Source organism: Chiloscyllium plagiosum, unplaced genomic scaffold (genome assembly GCF_037043375.1).
Source record: "Chiloscyllium plagiosum isolate Xiang-an unplaced genomic scaffold, Cpla_swu_hap1 HiC_scaffold_8, whole genome shotgun sequence".
In the NCBI taxonomy this organism is placed as follows: domain Eukaryota; kingdom Metazoa; phylum Chordata; class Chondrichthyes; order Orectolobiformes; family Hemiscylliidae; genus Chiloscyllium; species Chiloscyllium plagiosum.
The window spans coordinates 12,804,417-12,827,664 of record NW_028270146.1 but is presented as its reverse complement, the minus strand read 5'-3'; the positions used below and the strand labels follow the sequence as shown (position 1 = coordinate 12,827,664).

Sequence of the window (23,248 nt, the reverse complement as noted above, 5' to 3'; positions counted from 1 at the left end):
TTAATATAGTGGAAAGTTCCAACAATGTACTCTGTTCTGGGAACACTCTTGCCACAATAATAGTTATTATTAATGGTCTTGTCACATTACTGTCTGCAAATACAATGCAATACCATAGAGTAAGTTCAATCCACTCTGTATATGTCCCGGCCATGGTGCAGCTCTGCCAAGACAGTGAGTGGCCTTTACAACTCATTCCCTTGGGCTCCACTGCCTGCATTCAAAATGTAAAGAAATTACACCACACCAGACAAAGTGGATTTCAAAAAAACTTCCCACAATTAGTGTGCACGAATGCACAATGCAATTTTAACAAGCTATATGCACTAAAGCTCCATGCTATGAAGTGCAAATGTCGAGTATGTGGCCAACATGACCTATGCTCATTCCAGTGGGTTAACATAATAAGGGCAATTAGACAGCTCTTTCAATACCTCTGTGTTGTTTCCTACATAAATCTATGCAATTAAAGAAAAATAGTTATTCTAGTCAGGAAGTGACAGTTCATTAGCAAAGCTAATGTATTTACCTGTTAAGAAAATCATTCTCCCTGACCTTCAGACTATTAATAAATCCCAAAATTCACATGATGCTTTGTTACTATGAACCAAAGGTACAATTTATTTCTCTGGTGTATAATTAGTGTGTGATACCACCCTATACAGCAAGCAGCTTTTCATGGCAATGAAGTACAGTTATGCAATGGCAATTTGTAGCAAGAAAATTCAGGTCAGTTCTGCACTTGACTGACAGTTGGGAAATTAAATTTAACACTTTATTTAAAATAATGTATGTAAAGCATTGCTCATAATTTTAAAAATGCTCATCTAAAGTATCCAAGAATAGAAGTGAATAAGCAAAGGGAGATTTAAAAAAGAATCAGGGTAAAAATAGATTTGCCACTTTCAATGCCTCAGATAATGTGACTGATCAATAACAAAAGCTAATGATGGGGCACTGAAACACCTTTGAGAGTTTTACTGTGTTAAAAGCACTGTATAACTACAAATTATTACTGTTGTTGCTGCCAATGTTGCCTCAGGAGGGAACCTGACAGAATCTGCCGTGAGTTAAACCTGCCTTTTCACACTTATGTTTTAGATATTTTCAAATCAATCTGTTCAGGTATGTTACTGCACACTTTAGCAGGAGGTTGAATTTGAACCTGGACCTCCTGGCTCAGACGTAGGGACATGTCCACTGCACCGCACTTACGCTTTTAAACTTTTAACATGGGAAGTTGCTGAAAATGGGAACTAATCAACATTACAGACCAGTTAAGGACTAGTGGCAATACAACAACATCACTGAGCGAGTAATCCAAAGGCCAAGGCCATTGCTCCCACCATGACAGCTGGTCAATAAAGCCAGCCTCAGTAACGGTGGCCATGAAAATATCACTGAGGGTTGTAAAAACTGATTAAGTTCACTCATTTCTGTTAGGGAAGAAAACCTGTCATCCCTACTTGGTCTGGTCTATATGTGACTCAAGACTGACACAGCCGGTTCTTAGCTGCCCTTGGAAATAGCATAGTAAGGTCCTCAGTTGAAGGACAGTTAGAGATGGGCAACAAAGTGCTCACCCCTGTATTCACATCTTGTAACAAGAAGAAAAAAAATCAAACCACAAAGAACTGTAAGTGAACCAAATGCTAATTCATGGTCACCATCACTGAGGCTAGCTTTCAAGTCCAGATTTCCTATTTATTGAATTCACATTTCACCAGCTGTCACAATGGAATTTGAACCCATGTTATCAGAGTACAGCCTGTATCTGTGGATTACTAGACCAGTGGCATTATGGCCACTATCTTCTCCAATGTTAACAACGGAACAGGAATGTAAGTTGAAAAGGGCGAATTCAATGTGAATCAAGTGAAGAAAGAGGAAACAAGGGGAAAAGAACAATTGGTTACAAAGGAGAGAAAAGAAAAATAGATGAAAAATAAAAATAAATCAAATTTACATATTTATACTCTGCAACAATTAGAACCTACAGGAATGAGATTCTTCACCTATCAATAGTTAATTTTCAGTGTCAGGGAGGTTGTTTGGCAGTAATTATCACACTGGGAAAAAGATACTTGTCATGTTTCCAGGCACCTTGTAAAGAGACATTGCTTGTCAAAAAGAGGCTTGGGAGAAGAGTTATGTATATTATTTTACTAAAGGTGAGGAATGGCAAAGAGGTATACTATGAGGGAATTGTTATATGTGTGGAGACAGATGAGGAGACATAGAGGGCTTCTGGAATGTTGCAGGAGCACTTGGTGTCATGGGGAATAAACCTATAGAAAGTCAGATTCTTGAAGTCGGAGCAGAAGGAGGCTGGGCATGTTGTCAGTGCAGAGTAAAGAAGAAAACATAGAACAGTTTAAACTTTGATGATCATTGTTAACTGCAGAGAGGGCCTGAGGTTAAATCATGAAATGGTTTGTAGAATAGGACATTTAACAATGGAGCCCTTTAGTTTTGTCCAGTTAAATCATGAGACTTGCATCACTAGATATTGCTCATCTGCATTATACAACTATATTCACTGGAAGAGGCTTACAGTACCTAGGTAGAATTTGTGTAATTTTCCATTCTGTGAGACTACGTAAAATCTGCAAGTCTGAAGGCAAAGTGTTTCTAACAGTTGTTTATAAACTCAACTTTCCAGTTGTTGAAAGCGAATGCATTCCACAGGAAGGCTTACATAGAAACATACTTGATATAAAATGATACAGAATATCCTCCATCTAACCATTACTATCCTATGATTTTTCCAGTTGGGTGTTTTGGTTATATATGGCAGTTCTTGAATAATGCAACAAGGAATTCTTGTTCAGGTTTTGGTGATCACAAACTAGAACAGAAAAATTGTCATTAAATGAATTTTGGATTTACTGGAAAAGTTTCACCAGTTAAGAGCAGAATGATTTCACAAGTATCAGAAACCTGAAGTAGAGAGCATAACTCTTCTTCAATACGGTGGTGGAAACAGAGTCTTTGATAGCTTTAAATCAGAATTAGATATGTAAGGGAGTGAATGGTTACAAAGAAATACAACAATGTAAACAGATCAATCATGATCTTATTGAATGATGGAGGAGGCTCGAAAAGCCGAGTGGCCTATTCCTGCTCCTAACTGGCATATTTGTATGTAACGACCGAGAATAGAAATGGATATGTGCAGGGAGTAGAAAGGAAACTTAGCTTAAAGTCAAATAGGCAGGATAAATTAACATGAGAACTCCAAACACATGTTCCACCTTCCTTGCTCTATAATGTTTTGAGCATATTCAGTACCTCAGGCTTCAGGTCCCTATGGACTACTCCCACATCGTGCATATGGCTGACAGCAGAGACCAGTTTGCGCATTATGTGACTAGCTTCCGTTTCACTGAAGTGTTTCTTCTTTCTGATCCGCTCCAGCAGCTCTCCACCTTTCAGCAGTTCCATCACTAAGAATGTGTGCAACTAAGAAAGAAGGAGAAAGAAACTAAAATTAATGCAAAACTCTTTTAAATAAGAAAATAGGGAAAATAGAAGTTCTTTCAGTCACTCTCAATTAATGTGCGAGACATCACTGACTTTCTACACTTTCACATGCTTTCTATGTAAGAGAAAACAGCCTTTATAATCCAATACTAGAGACTCATTAAAGTATTTTTTCCCAATTTCATGGATAGTGCACTTGACATGATGTCCTTTAATCAAACCAACAAATCACATGACACAACAAAAATTATGGACTTCAGTTACATGGAGAGACTAACTTTCTCATTGTTACAGTTAATGTTACACAAAAATACTCATTTTATATGTAAATTTTCATTGATGAAGAAGCTGCATTATCATACTGAGGTACACTTCTGATCCATACCTCTAAACCAAACATGTAATTGGCACAACAGTTTAAAAGAAATTAACAATTTTGACGGTTTGAGTATTAGACTTGGCATTAAAGAATTTGTACAGTATGTTTACATATTTAGAGTTGACAGGTATTTGCATGGTTTGGTGTCTTAGTGAAATTTAATCAACAAGAGGATTGCAATCAGATTTAACAAAAAGATACAGAGGAGAAAACAATAATGGGAAGAGTTTTTTTCTTTCAGGGATAGTGAATGTCAGGAATTATTTACCCCAATGAGTCATAGAGGCTAAATAACAGAAAATATTTAAAGTGGAGTCTGATAGATCTTTGAAATATTGGGCAGTTGTTATGAGGAGTTGGCACGGAAGAATTGAAGTCGGAGGTGTATCAGCCATAGTCTTGTTGAATGGCAGGGCAAAAGAAATAAACCTGGTCTCATCTACAATTTAGAAAGCAAACTACTACAGTATGCACTGCTCAAACATGATTTGGTCAGGCCAGGTATTTCAAAATTATGAAGAATTTTGATAAAGTATGGAGCAATTATTTCCAAGAGGCAAAGGTGTCAGTAACCAGACAAAAATTTGATATAATTAGCAAATGAACAAGGGAGGGAAGTGAAGCATTTTTTTTACATAGCAAGTTGAAATGCATTTCCTAAAGGGTTCTAGAAACAGCTTCAGTAGAAACTTCTTAAAGGCATTGATTTCTTTTTACTTGACAGTGAAAATATGCAGGGTCGCACAGTGGCTCAGTGTTTAATACTGATATCTCATAGCGCCAGGGACCTGGGTTCAATTCCGCCCTCTGGCGACTGTCTGTGTAGAGTCTGCACATTCACCCTGTGTCTATATGGTTTTCCTCCAGGTGCTCTGGTTTCCTCCCACAATCCAAAAATCTACAGGTTAGGTGGATTGATCATGCTAAATTGCCCATAGGGTCCAGGGATGTGGAGGATAGGAGGATTATAGGGTAGAGGGTGGATCAGAGTGGGATGCTTTTTGGAGGGTTGGCATGGACTCAATGGGCTGAATGGCCTGCTTCCACACGTAGTGATTCTATGACTACTGGTAAACTGCAGAGACTAAATGGACAGATTATTCTTTCAAAACTCTAATAAACATGATGCATTCAATGCCTCATTATTTGGACTATATTTCTATAATCCCAGGTATAACCTGCTCTCCCACAGAGAGACAGGAGCAGAAAGCGTGAGAGAGAGAGAGCCAGCACGCATAAAATAACATACTGCAGTCACTTGGCAGAGATTGCAGTACTGTAATAGAGACTGAAAATGCAGTTGAAATATAAAGTGAGGCAGGATGAGGGAAGGGATATGGTTCTCAGGGTGAATTGCAATGATTTGCTCTTGCACAAAATCATTGAAAAGGACTGTAGACTGCATTTTTGTTTAAAAAAACAGCACGAAGCAAGTATTTATGTAATGCTGAGCTGAAAATTAATTGGATTATTTATGATAGCTAGATGGAAATGAAATGATGAAGAAAACCTTGGAAACCTGGTGTTCTTTTAAAATTCCCACAAGCTTTTCAGCTCCCAGTCACAGATTGAACATATCAAGGCCACATCTTTACAATAGCTGTACAGTTTGATTGTGTGGGAGTGATACCTCAAGTACTGATACTGATACCAGGGATACCTTATGAAATTAAATCATTTACTGCATCATACAATTATCAAAGTGGACTTAAGAATTAGAAAGCACAGAAGAGGCCCTTCAGCCCTTTGAGCCTAGGCTGACCTATTTGGACTAATCCCACCTCCAGCACTTGGCTCATAATGTTGAATGTTATGACCTTTCAAGTGCTCATCCACATACATTTCAAAGATTGTGAGGTTTTCCACCTTTACTACCTTGCTAGGCAGTGCATTCCAGATTGCCATTCCAGATTGGGTGAAATATTTTTCCTTCTAGCCCCTCTAAACCTCCTGCCCTTCACCTTAAAATTATTATTTAAACGTCTATTTAAAAGTTAAACAAATTCCATTAATACAGCCTTTTCTTAAATTGGTTGCTCTCCAAAAGAGTTGCAAACAAGTAATAAATGTCAACCTGATTTGCATAGGATCTGCACATAGAGAAGACAGGAATTGTACAATCCTTGTGGAGAGGGAAGGCTGAGGTGCAAGGGAGAAAAGAGGAAACAGGAAAAGAGGGAAGAGAAAGATGGGGTTAAGAGAGAGGTTGGGTTAGGCAAGGAGGGCAACTTGGAAGAGAGGAGAGAAAGAACATAGTAGAGAGCATAATTAAGTGCATCTCTGCTTAGCAAATCCCCTCAATGTGAGGCATGGTGCCAGTCAATGTAAATGCGTGAGATCATGAGATACAGGAAGAGTATTAGGCCACTCACCTCACTGAGTCTGCAAGACCATTCAATCAACCCCATTCTTCTGCCTTCTCCCCATAACCCTTGATCTCCTTACTAATCAAGAACCTATCTACCTCTGTCTTAAACACACTCAATGACTTGGCCTTCATAGCCCACTCCGGCAATGAGTTCCAAGATTAACCAACCTCTTGCTGAAGAAATTCCTCCTCATCTCAGTTCTAAAGGGCCATCTCTTCACTCTGAGACTATGCCCTTGGATCTTAGTCTGTCCTACTAGTGGAAATATTTTCTCCACATCCACTCTTTCCAGGCCTCTCTGTATTCTGTAACTTTGAATGAGTTCCTCCCTTATCTTTTTAAATCCCATTGAGTACAGATCCAGAGTCCTCAACTGCTCCTCATACGATAAGCCCTTCAACTTGGGATCATTCTTGTAAACCTCCTCTGGACCCTCCCCAATGCCAGCACATCCATCCTTAGATACAAGGCCCAAAACTGCTCACAATATTCCAAATGTGGTCTGACCAGAGCCTTAAACAATCCCAGTAGCATATTCCTTTTCTTATACTCTAGACATCTTGAAATAAATGCTAACGTTGCATTTAACCTTAAGAGAATCCTGAACTAGGATTCTTAAGTCCTGTTGTGCTTTAGATTTCCAAAGCCTTTCCTCATCTAGAAAATTGTCTATGTCTGTTCCTCCTACCAAAGTGCATAGTCTCACACTTAGCCCGCACTGTATTTCATCTGCTATTATTTTGCCTACTCTCTCATATTGTCCAAGTCCTTCTGCAGCCTCTCCACTTCTTCAATATTACCTGTGCCTCCATCTTTGTGTCATCTGCAAACTTAGCAATAATGCCCTCGGTTCCTTCATCCAGATTGTTAATATATAACATGTATAGTTGTGGTCCCTGTGAAATTCCACTAATCACTGGTTGACATCCTGAAAAAGATGCCTTAATCCCTCCTCTCTGCTTTCTACCAGTCAGCCAATCCTCTATCCAGGTCAGAACCTTGCTGCTAATGGAAAATGCAACTAGCAGGAAGGGGGCGGTAGACGTGGCAATTGTAGCTGATGTTGAGAGAATGAGAATTTAAGATTGCAAAGCAAGCAGAGGCAAAATAGATAGCATTATGGAAAAATGGGAACGTAAAGCAGAAGGACAGAGAATGGAGAGACAGGGAAAGAAGCTGTGGTGGACAGCTGGCAGGAGTGATGCGGCCGACAGTGTGGACACATTGTGGTGGAAGGCACATGAGAAGGGGAGTGGAAGTAGCAAGAAGGAATTTGAGCTGGGAATGGGAACAGTTTATTTTACTCTTGGGAAGTAGGAACTTGTCATTAACTGGATAATTCTGATTTCAGCGCTGGATGTGGAAACAGGTGGCTAATGTGTTTTTTCATGAGCTTAGTGAAAGAGACAATGTGACCATTGGGCAGCATCATCCTCAGACTCCTGGAGAGCTGTAAAAATTGAATGTATACAGCATCTTACACATTATATTTAATGATTTAGATTGAAATACTTTTTCTGTTGCTTTGTGGGTATATGCAGGTAATAAGGTCCTATAAAAATGCTAACATAAATAATCCGATCAGTGGTTTTGCTTAGTATCAATTCAGACATAAATTACATCAAGTGTTTTTTAAACACTGCCTTGGGATCTTCCAATTCCATGTAAGGAGGGAAACTATACCTGAGTTTAATTTCCTCATCCAAAGACTGGAATCCCAAAAATTCAATATGTTCTCAGAAGCTAGAAGTGATTGCTTGCTCTCCCTTTAGTTGCATCATTTATAATGTCACAGCCTTTGTAGTGTCTGGTGAGATGGATAATGTCACATTATTGGCATCTGTGGTTCTCAAGTTACAAGAACACTTTTTTCTGATATCATCAAATGACTCCCATCAAGTTAATTTGAAGAAAATATACTGCAACTGTTACTGGAAGGCAAGGCACACTTAACAGAAAATCATTTAATGTGGATTGCCAAACTATGCAATGCTTTTGCAGCATACCTGATCGTGGTGAACATCATGCAGTTTTACAATGTTAGGGTGTCCTTCACACAGCTTGAGAGCTGCAATCTCCCGTTGAGTATTTGCTTCCATTCTGTAAAATGGATGAAAAAGTACTAGTTGTTGAATGGAATAGAACATAGAGTGATCAAACACTATCTTTTGTTGTGCCTTTCTTCTACTTCCTCCTACCTCTTCTTTGTGGGCGGCACGGTGGCACAGTGGTTAGCACTGCTGCCTCACAGCGCCAGAGACCCGGGTTCAATTCCCGACTCAGGCGACTGACTGTGTGGAGTTTGCACGTTCTCCCCGTGTCTGCGTGGGTTTCCTCCGGGTGCTCCGGTTTCCTCCCACATCACAAAGATGTGCAGGGTCAGGTGAATTGGCCATATTAAATTGCCCGTAGTGTTAGGTAAGGGGTAAATGTAGGGGTATGGGTGGGTTTCGCTTCGGCGGGTCGGTGTGGACTTGTTGGGCCGAAGGGCCTGTTTCCACACTGTAATCTAATCTAATCTAATCTTCTAGCCCCTCTCCACTACTGCTCAAGGTTATTGTGTCATTTTTAAAATTCACACATGACATGGGGGCATCATAACCAAGGCAAAAAGGGTCAGAATGTGAATTTGGAACAGTGACCTAAATATATCAGGTTCAAGAAAATATGTGATTGTCATAGGTTGCCTCGGGATTGCCAAAGTGTTAATGGGTATGATATTTATATTATGGGGTTTAAGACAGGCAGCACAAATACAATTAGTTCAGTTTTGACTTCAGAATAGAGATTCAAAATTTTAGTCCAGAAGAACCCAGAGTTCAGAGGGTAGAATAGTTTCTCATAGCAGGAGAATATTGTCACTTCAGGGGATCGAGTCACTTTTAGCGTGTGGAATCTTTTGTTAGAACTGAGAAAAGTTTGTATTCTAACACACTATCCATTTCCTTCTTCATGGCTACTGCCAGCCTTACTAAATATTATCAGCATTTTATGATTTAATTTCAGTGTATATACTTTACACTTCATACAGGGGGACAGTTAGCTCAGTTGATTGGATGGCTAGCTTGCAGTACAGATTAAAGCCAATAGATTGGATTCAATCCCTGCACCAGCTGAAGTTACCAAAAGGTTATCTCATGCCTCGATTAACCCACACTAGTTGTCTCTCTCTAATGAGTCAGCAGCCCCTTGGTCCAGTAGGACTATGGCAACTTTACCTTTATACCCTTCATCGATTCTAGAATATTCATCCTTTCTGTTATCTTAGAGCCTAATGAACTTCTAAGAAGGAAAAACACAAATAACTTGTCAAAACATAAGATCTCAAAATTAGAAACCTTGCAAAGTATTTGAGACTTTCAGCAAGAGTACTGGCAAGTACTTATCACCTCTATTTGTGACAGTGCTGGAAAGCAGTTCGGATGTGGTACTTCCCACTCCTACTAACTGACAATATTATTTATGTCGAAGAAAATGAAGAAGAATCTTCATAAGGAAAATATTACAATAAGGGAGAAGAAATAAATAGTTATCTTTGCTTCAACACAAAATATCAAATCTGGATGTTGTATGAGGGATAAGGGACAAATAAAGTCAAATCAATGTTCTAAGTGTACAAACAATCATCTTGGCCATAATGCTTTAAATACAAGTACTCTTAAGGGTGGGGAGGCAATGATAATGTCACTGGACGAGTAATTTAGAACCCTAAGCAAAGTCTTTGGGTATGGACTCAAATCCCACCATGGCAGATGATGAAATCTGAATCCAATATAAAAAAGATCTGGAATTAAAACCTCGGCTAATGATAAACATGTACTACTATCAGTTGTTGTAAATACCCATCTGGTTCACTAATATGATTTCGGAAAGGAAATCTGCCAGTCTTACCTGCTCTGACTGACATGCGACTCCAGTCACACAGCAATGTGGTTGACATTCAATTGTCCCCTGGACAATTAGAGATGGGCAATACATGCTGGCCTAGCCAGCTGCACACACATCTCACAAATTTTTTTTCAATAGAAAGGTCTAATATTTACCTCTACATTGATGTTTCTGAGATTTTCTTGCTATAAAGCAAAAAAAGCTGATACGTATAAAAGGGATACAAGATACTGGATTAACAGGAATCTTATATGGTATATTTTTAATACAATCTTGGTTTGGCATTACCTTTTGCTGACAATTTTCACGGCAAATTCCTGCCCAGTTTTCTTATTACGACACCTCCTACAGATGGAGAAACTTCCTTCTCCAAGTGGACTGTCTTTTAGATCCAGGTCATAGTGTTGATAAAATGGGGAATCCTATTAGAGGTAGGCGGGGAGATGGAATTTAAAAATTCTGTTAAATATGAGTAACTTACATTCACCTAAGTATAATTGTAGAGATGCACTTCAAACAAAACATTTGACATTCCCAGTGTTAAGACCTCATTTATATTATTTAAAGTTTTTTCAAAGATAAACTGACAAATGTCAGATCGAAGTGTAGCTCATCTGAAATGGGCACTTATGATAATAATAAACTCAAAGATGCAATGACTAAGTCCTAGTTAACATTGTAAGTACCTTCATCATAGCACTGCGTGCAATGGCAGTACTACCAGGACGATCCACTCCCAGATGAAGCTGAATGGGATCAGTCATAACAGCATTACGTTTGAAGAGAATGGAGGGTGCAATGAAAGAGTAGCCCTGATAAGAAGATACAAAAATTAGCCTTTAATCTGAATGTTAGTTACATTAAAAAACAGATGTTCAATGCATACAGGAAGGCCATTTGGACCATCATATCAATACCTGTGCTTTATTCGAGCAACTTAACCCACTACCTGGCTCACCTAATAACAAAATAAAAACCGAATAAACTGCGGATTGAGAAATAAAAAAACCCAGAAATTGTTGGAAAAGCTCAGCAGGTCAGACAGCACCTGTGGAGAGAAGTCACAGTTAATGTTTCGGATCTAGTGACCCTTCCTCAGACTGATGGCACCTAGGATATTGTTCAGAAGTTAGAGTGGGAGGAGGAGGTAAGGATTGAATGATAGGTGGAGATAGAGTCCAAAGAGAGAGAACAGTTGGACAGAGGATCAGCCTGAGAGAATGAACAGCTACTAACCGGGACTATTAGTGGCCAACAATGAGCTGTGTGTTATAGCAGACCATGTGATAACAAGGCCTGACGTGTGGTGTTGGGAAAAGGACATGGGAGAGGATGCTTCAAACCCTAACATTGTTGAACTCGATATGGAGTCCAGAAAGCTGTACAGTTCCTTCATGGAAAATGAAGTTCTGTTCTTTCAGCTGGCACTGAGTTTCACAGGAGCATTGCAGCAAGCCTGAGACAGAGATGGTGGCTGGGAAACAGGGTGGCGTATTGAAGCGGTAGGCAACAGGAAGCTCAGGGTCTTTTTTGCAGACAAAATATAGGTGTTCTGTGAAATAGTTACCCAGTCTATACTTTGTTGCCCCAGTGTAGAGGAGACCACCCTCACCTCTATCACTCCAGACAAAAAAGCCCCAGCCTATTCAGTTCCTCCCTATAACTCAAACTCTCCAGTCCCACCAGCATTCATATAAATCTTTTCTGCATCCTCTCAAATTTAACATCTTTCCTGCAGAAGGATGACCAGAATTGCACTCAGTATTCTTAAACTGGCCTTACCAATGTCCACGGTTGCTTATTTTGCCAGTCACCTTAGACATGTAGCCACTGGTTCACAATTTTTCCACTAAAGGGACAATTGCTCCCTGTTCACACCCCTCATGACTTTGATTATTGTTATCAAATCTCCTCTCAACCTTCTCTTTGCTGAAAAGACCAGGGCTTGAATGCCATAATGTTTCCTTTTTTAATGTCAGTCCCTCACTCCCAAATGAGCTAGTCACTGGCACTGCAGGCTTGAATGGCCTGCTCCTTACTTCTTACATTAAGAGATAGGTAACCAAAGGCCCCTGGTGTTTAATCGGACCCACCCAGGCTGAAAAGCAGAAGTGCACAACTTATTCTCCCTACGATTCTGTTGTCCACTGAAGAGGGAATTCTCCTCTGAACAGTGACAACACAAGCTTGGCATTGCTTCATTCAAAACCTTTTGTTTTAAGGACTGTAAAACACTGTTTACAAACCACTCATTTATCCTAATTCACTGATGAAATAACCAATAGGATTTGCTCAATCATTGATGAGATGTTCAGATACTCAAACAGAATGAACAGACTTGATGACTACCTTGGCGCCACCTTGTGCTCCCGCGAGGAGGTTGAGCAATTCATCAACTTCACCAACACATTCCACCCTGACCTTAAATTTACCTGGACCATCTCTGACACCTCCCTCCCCTTCCTGGACCTCTCCACCTCCATTAATGATGACCGACTTGACACTGACATTTTTTACAAACCCACCGACTCCCACAGCTACCTGGATTACACCTCTTCCCACCCTATCTCTTGCAAAAATGCCATCCCGTATTCCCAATTCCTCCGCCTCCACCGTATCTGCTCCCAGGAGGACCAGTTCCACCACAGAACACACCAGATGGCCTCCTTCTTTAGAGACCACAATTTCCCTTCCCACGTGGTTGAAGACGCCCTCCAACGCATCTCGTCCACATCCCGCACCTCCGCCCTCAGACCTCACCCCTCCAACTGTAACAAGGACAGAACCCCCTGGTGCTCACTTTCCACCCTACCAACCTTTGCATAAACCACATCATCTGAAGACATTTCCGCCACCTCCAAACGGACCCCACCACCAGGGATATATTTCCCTCCCCACCCCTTTCCGCCCTCTGCAAAGACCGTTCCCTCCGTGACTACCTGGTCAGGTCCATGCCCCCCAACAACCCACCCTCCCTTCCTGGCACCCTCCCCTGCCACCGCAGAAATTGCAAAACCTGTGCGCACACCTCCTCCCTCACCTCCATCCAAGGCCCTAAAGGAGCCTTCCACATCCATCAAAGTTTTACCTGCACACCCACCAATATCATTTATTGTATCCGTTGCTCCTGATGTGGTCTCCTCTACATTGGAGAGACTGGACGCCTCCGAGCAGAGCGCTTTAGGGAACATCTCCGGGACACCCGCACCAATCAACCCCACTGCCCCATGGCCCAACATTTCAACTTCCCCTCTGCCGACGACATGCAGGTCCTGGGTATCCTCCACCGCTGCTCCCTCACCACCCGACGCCTGGAGGAAGAACGCCTCATCTTCCACCTCGGAACACTTCAACCCCTATGGCATCAGGCTGCACTATACTTTGCGTTAGACTTTTGGGCGATCGTGAGCGATATTTTTTGCTGATCTGCCCATACGACACAGGGTCAAGATTAGTGTGGTGCTGGAAAAGGCAGCATCCAAGGAGCAGGAAAATCGACATTAACAGCCCATCATCAGAACATTGATTTTCCTACTTCTCGGATGCTGCCTGAACTGCTGTGCTTTTCCAGCACCACTCTAATCTTGACTCTGATCTCCAGCATCTGCAGTCCTTGTTTTCACCTAGACTTCAATAACAATCAACCAGTGATGAGAGAAGATGTGTGACCATTAAATTTAGATAATTCTCTCCTCTCAACTTTCTAATTCAGGCTATGCCAATGGTAGGAAACAGCATTAGTTTTCATTCCCTTAGATTTTCTTTCCTGCCTTCGCTCCCTTCCACTCTCTTCTCTTCGCCTTTTTCTTCCTCTCCTTCATTTCCTTTCTTCAGTTCCACTCCTCAGTATTTCCCTTCATCCGTACCCATCTGTCCCTTAGATTTCCTGTCTCCCCTGCACTCCTCATCTTGTTCCCCTCTTTCCCCCTTACCCCTCCACTCTCTCTTTTATTCCCCCTTTTATCCCACCTTTCTCACCTACCCCCTCATGTCCTGTCTCTCCCTCTCTCACTTTCTACATTGTTTCTTACCCCCCCTTTTTTCTTTACCCCCACTTGTCTCAAACTCCCCACCTTTCCTCTCTCTATCTGTCTTTCTATTTTTCTCTCCCCACAGTTTAATCTCTCTCTTTCCCTTTCCTCTCTTTCTCCCTCCCTCACTCTTTCCTTCCTTCCGACCTCCTTTCTTTCTTTGACTTCTCCCTTAATCTCTTTCTGCCACAGGTCTCTCCCCATTTCCTCAATCTCTCTACCCCACATTTCCTCTTTGCTCCTGCCCTTCTGTCTATCCTCTCTCTTTTTTTCTCCTCCACTCTTACATGTTCATTGGTTTGTTTCCACATAGTACTCTTAATTCATTCTCCTATCACGACTCTTTTACTTGTCTAAAAATATCCTCTTCTGACCTGGCTGGAAGCATCGAACCTCTGGTTGTGCTGATTTGTCACAGTTAATATAAGTATGCCATGAAATTTTCATTAGTTCACTTGTGCTTTAGTACATTCCTAGTAATAGCAATTATTTTTAGCAGATGATATATCACAGGACATTTTAGAAACAGCTAACAGAATTCTTTGAATAGAGGAATTTGAAATCACAGGTGCAAGAAAAATGAAAAGGATAAAACTGAAAAAAGTTATAATTTGACTGTTGTTGAAAAGTGATGACATTTAGCACTGTTGACTAACATAGCTTCATGTGAACAGCAGCAGTAAATGTTGGTCTGACGTGTTTGCATTCAGAAAATAGATTTAAATGAAAATACCTTTGGGGTCTTGACCTTGTTAGTGGGTATAAGGCCTCTAGTGTCATAATTATACAGCAAGTTTATGCCAATTCACTCTGATGTAGGGGAGCTTCAACTGGTGATGCCAGAATGCCGGAAACAGTTTTGGAGTGGGTGGCCAAAAATACTTGACTTTTTCTGCAACCAGATTATGGGACTATCATTTTGCAAGTCATGAATCATACAATTCAGCCTACCTCTAACACTTTATGTGTCTAATATAACAGATGGTTAGTTTTATTTAGTTAACAAGTGACAGTATTTTCTGTGGACTTTTTTTTATTTAAGAATACTTTATAAGTAGGCCTCCCCCACCCTCCCCAAACAGATCAAATAGACAAAGGAGTATTCAATGACTAGCAGAACACGAGGAGGAACAGAGGGATGTTGGGGTGCTTGTTCACAGATCCCCAAAGACAGCTGGACAGGATAACGTTTTGCTTATGAAGACATACAGAACACTTTTCTTTATCAGTCATGGCAAAGATTATACAGGCAGGGAGCTTTTGTTGGAATGGTACAGGACTATAGTTTGACCACAACTGGAATACTGTGTGCAGTTCTGTTCACCGCACTAAAAGGCAGATGTGATTGCACTGAAGGAGGTACAATGTAAATTCACCAGGATGCTGACAGGGGTGAACCAGATTAGCTGTAAAGAGGCAAAAAGAGAAATTGCAAAAAAAGCTCAGCAGGTCTGGCAGCATCTGTTGACAGTAATCAGATTTAATCCAGTGACCCTTCCCCAGACTCTAAAGCTGAATGACATACGTTTAAGATGAGAGGGAAAAGATTTAAAAAGGACCTGATGGATATCTTTTTCACACAGACAGTGGTGTGTGTATGGAACAAGCTGCCAGAGGAAGTGGTGGTGACGGGTATAATTACAACATTTGAAAAGCATCTAGATGGGTATATGAATAGGAAGATGGATATGGGCCAAGCGCTGGCAAATAGGAATAGGTCAGATTGGGATATCTGGTTGGTGTGGGTGAATTGGACCAAAGAGTCTGTTTCTGTAGTGTATGACTTTATGGCTGTACAGGTGTTTGTTTAACAAATCTATTCTAAGAGATTTGACAGTGTTTTAATGGTACTGACCTGAAATATTCTATCAGAGTTCTGAGGCAGTGCTGCGGGTGAATATGTAGGATCCATTTCTGTGAACTCTTCAGCAAAATTGCTAACGTCCAACTCATCCCTGATGACAGGTTTAAATGGAGCTTCAATGTTTTTGGCTGATAACTCATCCCAATTTATCTTCTGCCAATAGTAAAAGTATGACAGAGAAGGCTATTAACAATAGCTCACAACAACTTGCATTTATACAGCTCCCACAACATGACAAAATATCCCGAACATAGAAACACAGTGTGAGAAACTTATAAGTGTTTGTTACAATTAATAACTGCAGTCGATATTGGAAAGAAATCATACAATATTCTCCACTTAGAACATATTTATAAAGCAGTGGTTTAGTTCCCTCCAATCACTTTTAAAAGATTAAATAGATACAACAGGCAACTAACATCTTGGGCTGAATATTTGGCTGTCAGCCGTATCCTAGTGTCATAGAGTTATACAGCATGCAAACAAACTCTTCGATCCAAGTTGACCATGCTGATCAGGTTTCCTAAACTGAATTAGTTCCATTGGCCTGCATTAGGCCCATATCTCTCTAAACCTTCCTTATTCATGTTTTTTACACAGAGGGTGATTTGCATGTGGAATGAACTTCCTGAGGAAGTGGTGGATGTGTGCACAACTATGTTTAAAATATATTTGGATAGGTACACGAATAGGAAAGGTTTACAGGGATATGGGTCAGGAGCAGGCAGGTGGGATTAGCTTAGTTTGGGATTTATGTTTAGCATGGACTGGTTGGACCAAAGGGTCTGTTTCTGTGCTGTAATACTCTATGACTCCATTTGTCCAAATGTCTCAGAAATGTTGTAATTGTACCAGCCTCCACCACTTCCTCTGGCAGTTCATTCCATATAAGCACCACTCTCTGTGTGAAAAAGTTGCTCTTCAGGTCCCTTTAAAATCTTTCCCTTCTCACCTTAAACCTATGCCGTCTAGTTCTGTACTTCCCTAACTGGGGAAAAGACCTTCACTATTCACCTAATTTATGCCCCTCATGATTTTATAAATCTCTATAAAGCACACCTCCCCTAGCTCTAGGGTAAAATGCCCCAGCCTATTCAGCCTCTCCTTATAACTTACCTCATTAACCATCTACCTTGCCCCTGTGATGTCCCTCACATCAATTCCAGCCCCATTTTAACATATGCTGTTCCCAGAAAAATTTGCCACTCAGTGGATATCCCGGAATGTATTGACATCCTTTGTACCAATGCCATCTTTAAAAGCCTGCTGTTTACCCAAACAAGCACTATCAGTCAGAAGATGTCCTACATGGCTCCAGTCATTTTACATAAATATAGCAGGCAGGGGAATATCAACACCAGAGAATGTTCAGAGACATTGGTACATGGTGGCCAAAATAGTGGTCCAGAGGAGCAAACATCAGGTTGGAGTCACCAAGTACCTGCTATGACTTTGAAGTTAGGAATTCCGTGTTTGATTTCTATCTAGTTGTTTGCAGAATAACAGAGTGCATATTAATGAAGTAATAATTAGGGTGGCAACGAGCAATAATCCCTATCAGTAGGCATCTCACTGCTCACCAGTGGGAATCTTGTCTAGATAGCAGGAATTTAGTTGGAAAATGTGACTGGTTGCTCCTGATGTTGAGAAAAACCTTGCTCAAGTTCTCACATTTCTTGCCACAGCCTCTGTTATTCAGTACTGGGAAGAATTTGGCCTGTACTTTTCACCAATCGTTATTAGTAGTTTAGCGTACAGCAGAAAACAAAGAGACTGTGTACTAAATAACACAACGAGTCCAACGGTGGTTGAACTCGCTACTCTCAAGCAGTAGCTATACTAGAAATACAGCACTTAGGTTTGTGGAGAGGAGAGAGGTGGAGAGTAGTCAGGATGCCCTTTCTAATTACCTACTAATAATGTGGAGGTGCAGGTGTTGGACTGTGGTGGACAAAGTCAAAAGTTACATGACACCAGATTATAGTCCAACAGGTTTATTTGAAATCACAAGCTTTTGGAGTGCTGCTCCTTCGTCAGGTGAATCTCAACTGATGAAGGAGCAATGCTTCAAAAGCTTGTAAATTCAAATAAATCTGTCGGACTATAACCTGGTCTTGTGTGACTTCTCACTTTAACACCTATTAAAACTGTGCTGAACACTATAGATTTAAGAGACTTGAGCACATTATTCCTGCTAACACTTCAATGCAGTACTGAGAAAATGCTGTTTTGTTACTGGTGCTGTCTTTCAGAAGAAATGCTACATTGGATTTACCATGCCTTTACTGGAAAGTACGAGGTGTGGTGGGGTGGGTTTCATGTTATATCCGGTATGTGGCCTTCTTATTGCCTGCCCGTGAGCCCTGTCTCCATCACAATTTTCCAAGGTTACTCACCAGTTGGACAACTGTGGTCGTTAACTGGGTAATTAATTAACCAGTGGGAAAGGCTCAAGCCAAGTGAGTAGACTGGTTCTGTGGACAGAGCAGGAATCTTAGTGCTTCAAATAATTCTGCCGAGGGTGAATGCAAAAGAGACCACAGCACCAGTGTAAAAGCAGTGAATTTCCCTGAGTCCAAGTCTCTCATCTAATCCTTAAATTCACTAGTAATTTCTCTCATTGTTGCTCAGGACACATAACTGGCTGCCACATTTGCCTATAAGTCAATAGAATTATACTTCAAAAATTTAGGTTTAGATAGGTACATAAAGGAAAGACAATTTTAGGAAGTGAAACTTTAAAATCTTTTGTCAACTATACCACCTCCTAGTGGTAATTCTTGCCCAGCACTTCAGAAAGCCTTTTCAGGACATATTGCACCTGACCCAAATATTTTCCTCAGAATGTTCAATGAAACAACCAGTAAGTGGCACTGGAACCACTTGTAGACAGAAGTCATCAATATAATACCACATTTGGAACACTGTCATCCAACATTAAGAGTGTGCAGTCAAAATTACATTCAAAGTAATTGGTGGGCACTGCTAGAAATGGTGGAGGTGGAAGGTGGCAGAAATTATTTTAAGTTAAGGCAAAATGACTTTGAATGATTCCTTCCATTCTGCTATTGGGTATTAAGAGTCGGAGGTGGGTTTGTTAATAGCACTCTGGTCTCTAAGTTATAAGATTTAGGATTCATGCTCTATTCCAGGTTTTGGTTACTAAAATAAAGGCCAGTACCAGTTTAGCAATGTCATTTGTTCTATTCCATGGATTAGCTCATGCCAACACTGTTCTTGAGAGGGTGGAGGGTGCCCAGCAAAGGTGAAAGCATCAAGTACAGGAGCAGTAGAAAATTATCTTTGACTGACACAAAATGCTCAGCTAAATGTCACTTCCTTCAACTCACTGTGGTTCAAGCTGAGTCATGTTTTCACTTTGAGTGATGAGATGTTAAACTGAAGCTCCAAACCTGCTTGTGGATATGTAAAAACTTTCATGGCACTATTTTGTAGAGCTGTGGAGTTAGCTTTGGTTTCTGATGCCTCAATCAACACAGCAGAAACTGATTACTATCTGATCCTCATTTTATTGCTAACATGGGAGTTTGCTTTGTGTGTTTTGGCTGTTCTGTTTCCTACACTATAGCAGTGATCACACTTTTACTTGTTGGCTTTGAGATCATTGGTTGTTGTGAACAGTAAAATGCAAATTGAAGATGATGTTTTCTTTTTTGATCTTATTGATTAGGAAGGTAGGTTCAAAGGGGTATAGGGCCTACGCCTGCTCCTACTTGTTTTGAAACACAGAAACTACAAGAAGCAAGTATTATAATGCAAGCTCAGTCCACAGAAAACATTGAGGCCAAACAAAATGTTAGCACATCACAATACTGTAAATAAAAACAGAGTTCTTCATGCACTCTCAATCAGCTTCCAAATTCTGATTCATATATATATCTTCCATAGCATTCTGAAAGGAGCATAAACAAGATTGGCAAAAAGCACACACAAAGACAAACTGGCACAAACACAGTCTCTAACAACATGCATTAGTGCACTAGTATTCTGACAAAGGGGCCTGCACTTCCTCTGACTTAAGGACAAATAACAGTACAGCAGCGGATCAGGCCCTTCAGTCCACCAAGGCTGCGCTGACACACAATGCCTTTCTAAACTAAAACCCTTTTGCCTCTATGCTGTCTGTATCCTTTTATTCCCTGCTTATTTATATATCTGTCAAGATGCCTCTTAAACATTGCTATTGTATCCGCCTCCATTACCTCCTCAGGTAGCACATTCCAGGCACTTACCATCCTTTGCCCAAAGAACCTGCCTCTCAAATCTCCTTTAAACCTACCCTGTTGTACCTTAAAGGTATGCGCCCTAGTACTTGACATTTCTGTTCTGAAAGACAACTGGCTATCCATTCTATCCCATGCCTTTTATAATTTTGTAAACTTCTATCAGGTTGTTCCTCATTCTTCACTGTTCAAGTGAAAACAAACTAAGTTCAATCTCTCCTTACAGCTGTACCTTCCAAACCAGATAACATCTAGTAAACTTTTTTCTGTACAATCTCATCCTTCTGGCAGTGTGATGACTAGAACTGTACGCAATATTCCAACATAGCTTGCCAATTTTTTTACTCTATACCCTGACCGATGAAGGCAAGACTTAATGAGTGTTTCCAGTACTCTTAATTTTTGCTGCAGATTCCAGTAACTGTAATTATTTCTTGCTAACTCAGCTAATAATGGAATAACCAAACTAAGTTATAATGTTTTTGTCTAACCTAACCGACCGCATGTAAACAGGATTCCACGATGGCTAGTCAAAGGACCACAGTTTAATATTAACCACATTTTATTTTCCACACCTGGAAGAAGGGGTGAGACTTAATTTCATCAGCACCTCCTGGACCAGAGCCCAACCGTTTCTTCGGATCTTTAATCAGGAGCTGCTTCATTACATCTTTAGCTAAAGGACCAATTTCTGGAGGATATGGAGGATCACTCTTCAAAATTCTCCTAATGGGGGAGAAAGAACATGTTTAATTGTTAAACTTTTAAACATTGTTAACTTGGTGAACTTAAATGCTACACTTCCAATTTTACTGTTGGGTTGAATACAATGCATTTGGTGGATTACCTACCTCAGTGCTCATCGGATCAACCAAAGGGATACAATTATATAAACTTAATATTGAATGGGTTTGACATAAAAATAATATCAAATGGTAATTAGAATGAGTTGCACAGAAGTGTAAATGTACAGAGGGATGAAAGATGAAGTTTAAGGCAAACAAGTATTAGGTACTCGGTATGGAAAGGAGAAATAGAGTTCAAATGACTAAGGATAAACCTCGAGGAAATTGAGCTTTTGAGAAACTGAAGCTTTTCAGAATAGAAATGAGGTTTCTGACTGGTGATATAGAACATTTTTACATTGAGGACAAAGTAATCCTGATTTCAAAATCAAATTTGGAATAGAATAGAGGACACAGATTTAAAACTGATATCAGGAAATTCCTCTTCACACAAAGATTAATCAATCTACGTTTCCTGACAGACTAGTATAGGCAAAAACTTTAGAATTATGTACAGAATTACAGGATGCACCAATGGGCGAACTCCAAGACAAAGAGGCCATTTGGTGCAAGAGTCCATGCCACTGATTACAGTCCCCACTGGCCTCCTCCTACCTTACTCCATCTAACCCTGCTTTGCTGAAGAACGGAACTAAGATAGGTCAAATCATGTGCTAAATGTTATCTAGCAACAGCAATTCCACTCCTTACTTTGAAATTTCAGATTGTGAATTCCTTTCTCCATCAACAGTAAAAGGTGATGCTCCAGTTTTCAGTTCGTACATCAGGACTCCAAGGCTCCACCAATCTACAGCCTGAACAAAGAAAAGGGCTAATGTTAAGTTACAAAAAGACTGTACATTATACAGTCTGATCTGCTACTGCATTCATTTGTTCGTCATAGAGGAAGAAAATGCTACAGTATATGGATAGAAGAAAATTCTTGGATGTAGCCTTTAATTTGGTTCTTTTTGAACAATGGAGCTTGGTTAGCTGACTAGAGTGTGGTGCAGAATAAATACAACAATGTTGGTTCAACCATGGCACTGGCTGTGAGAGTTCTTGGTTGCACTGCTTCCTCCCCTTGCCCCATGCTTATGGAGTAATGAAACAAGCTATACTTGTTTTTCTCTCTTAAGGGAATGGCCCTTTCTGGATGATAGAACCTCAACCTTACATTGTTGAACAACTAAAATTGTGTGGTGCTTTCAATTCATTTTTAAGGATCTTGTTGCTTAGTATCATTGCCCCTATCTTTGGGCCAAAAGAATCCAAGTCCTAACTGCCTCAGACGTGTGTCCTAACATATCTGAACAAGCTGATGAAAAATATCTAAATTTACTGTTGACTAAAATCAGCTTATTAAATGTAGAAATATGACATGTAACACACCGAATCACATCTCTAATGTTAAGAGCGTGAAACATGACAATAAGACCTTAATTTTTTTTGCTCTGAAGTTATTCATATCCAACCTTTCTCCCTGGGAGTGGGAAAGGAAGAGGGCAGTACTCTAATCTTAACAAGGTTATCTGAAGAAGGTGGTGGCCTCTACATACTTAAAATATTGGGCAAGAAGTGTCATTAAAACATCTGCAGGGAGACTATTCCCCAATGGGAGAATTGGTGGGCATAAAGGAAAACTGATGAATGTCAAAGGGGAAAGGCTGCAACAGAATAAAAATTGCAGTAATTAAAATAAAGTCCAATACCTAACTGACCCATAGGCAAATACTGAAATTAAGCTATTGTACAAGTGATCAAGTTATCTGTGGGCTGCAGAGTAAACTCTTCAACTATTAACCTGCCAATAAACCAACTTATGGATATGCATGAAATTTCAACAGATCTACTGTCTATTCTCAATAGATTGAGAAAATCTAGATCTTGTAAAGAAAATTGGGGCATACTTTTAGCCTTTAGCTTAAGAACAGTCTATGCAAATTTCTATGTTGGCAATTTCTAATGTACACAATTTCCTGTCATGGTTTCTTAATGAGCTAGTCAAACTGTTTGAGATATGTTTTGAGAACATTTTGCAACTGAACATATACCAGCTCTTCCTTTGGAAGGATTTCAGGATTCCTTTCGTTTTTGTACACTTTCAAACAAGTTGGAAAGTAAGTATTCAAAGTCTTACTTCGGACTAACATTCAAAATACACAGGGGTGGCAGGCGAATCCACTCCCAAAGATCCCCAAATCA

At 40.3% G+C, this 23,248-nt stretch overlaps 1 protein-coding gene across 3 annotated transcripts in view; it reads right to left on the bottom strand.

Annotated features, from left to right (window-relative positions):
• The window catches only part of LOC122553352 (ribosomal protein S6 kinase A5), a 235,604-nt gene that overhangs the window by 22,350 nt on the left and 190,006 nt on the right, over positions 1–23,248 (bottom strand). For all 3 annotated transcript variants that reach the window (XM_043696941.2, XM_087989593.1, XM_087989592.1), the window contains 7 exons: positions 21,755–21,858; positions 20,834–20,984; positions 16,006–16,167; positions 10,806–10,931; positions 10,408–10,541; positions 8,238–8,331; positions 3,292–3,462 (listed from right to left, as the gene is read on the bottom strand). In XM_043696941.2, coding sequence (XP_043552876.1) covers positions 3,292–3,462; positions 8,238–8,331; positions 10,408–10,541; positions 10,806–10,931; positions 16,006–16,167; positions 20,834–20,984; positions 21,755–21,858 — 942 coding nt within the window. The remainder of the gene's footprint in view (positions 1–3,291; positions 3,463–8,237; positions 8,332–10,407; positions 10,542–10,805; positions 10,932–16,005; positions 16,168–20,833; positions 20,985–21,754; positions 21,859–23,248) is intronic.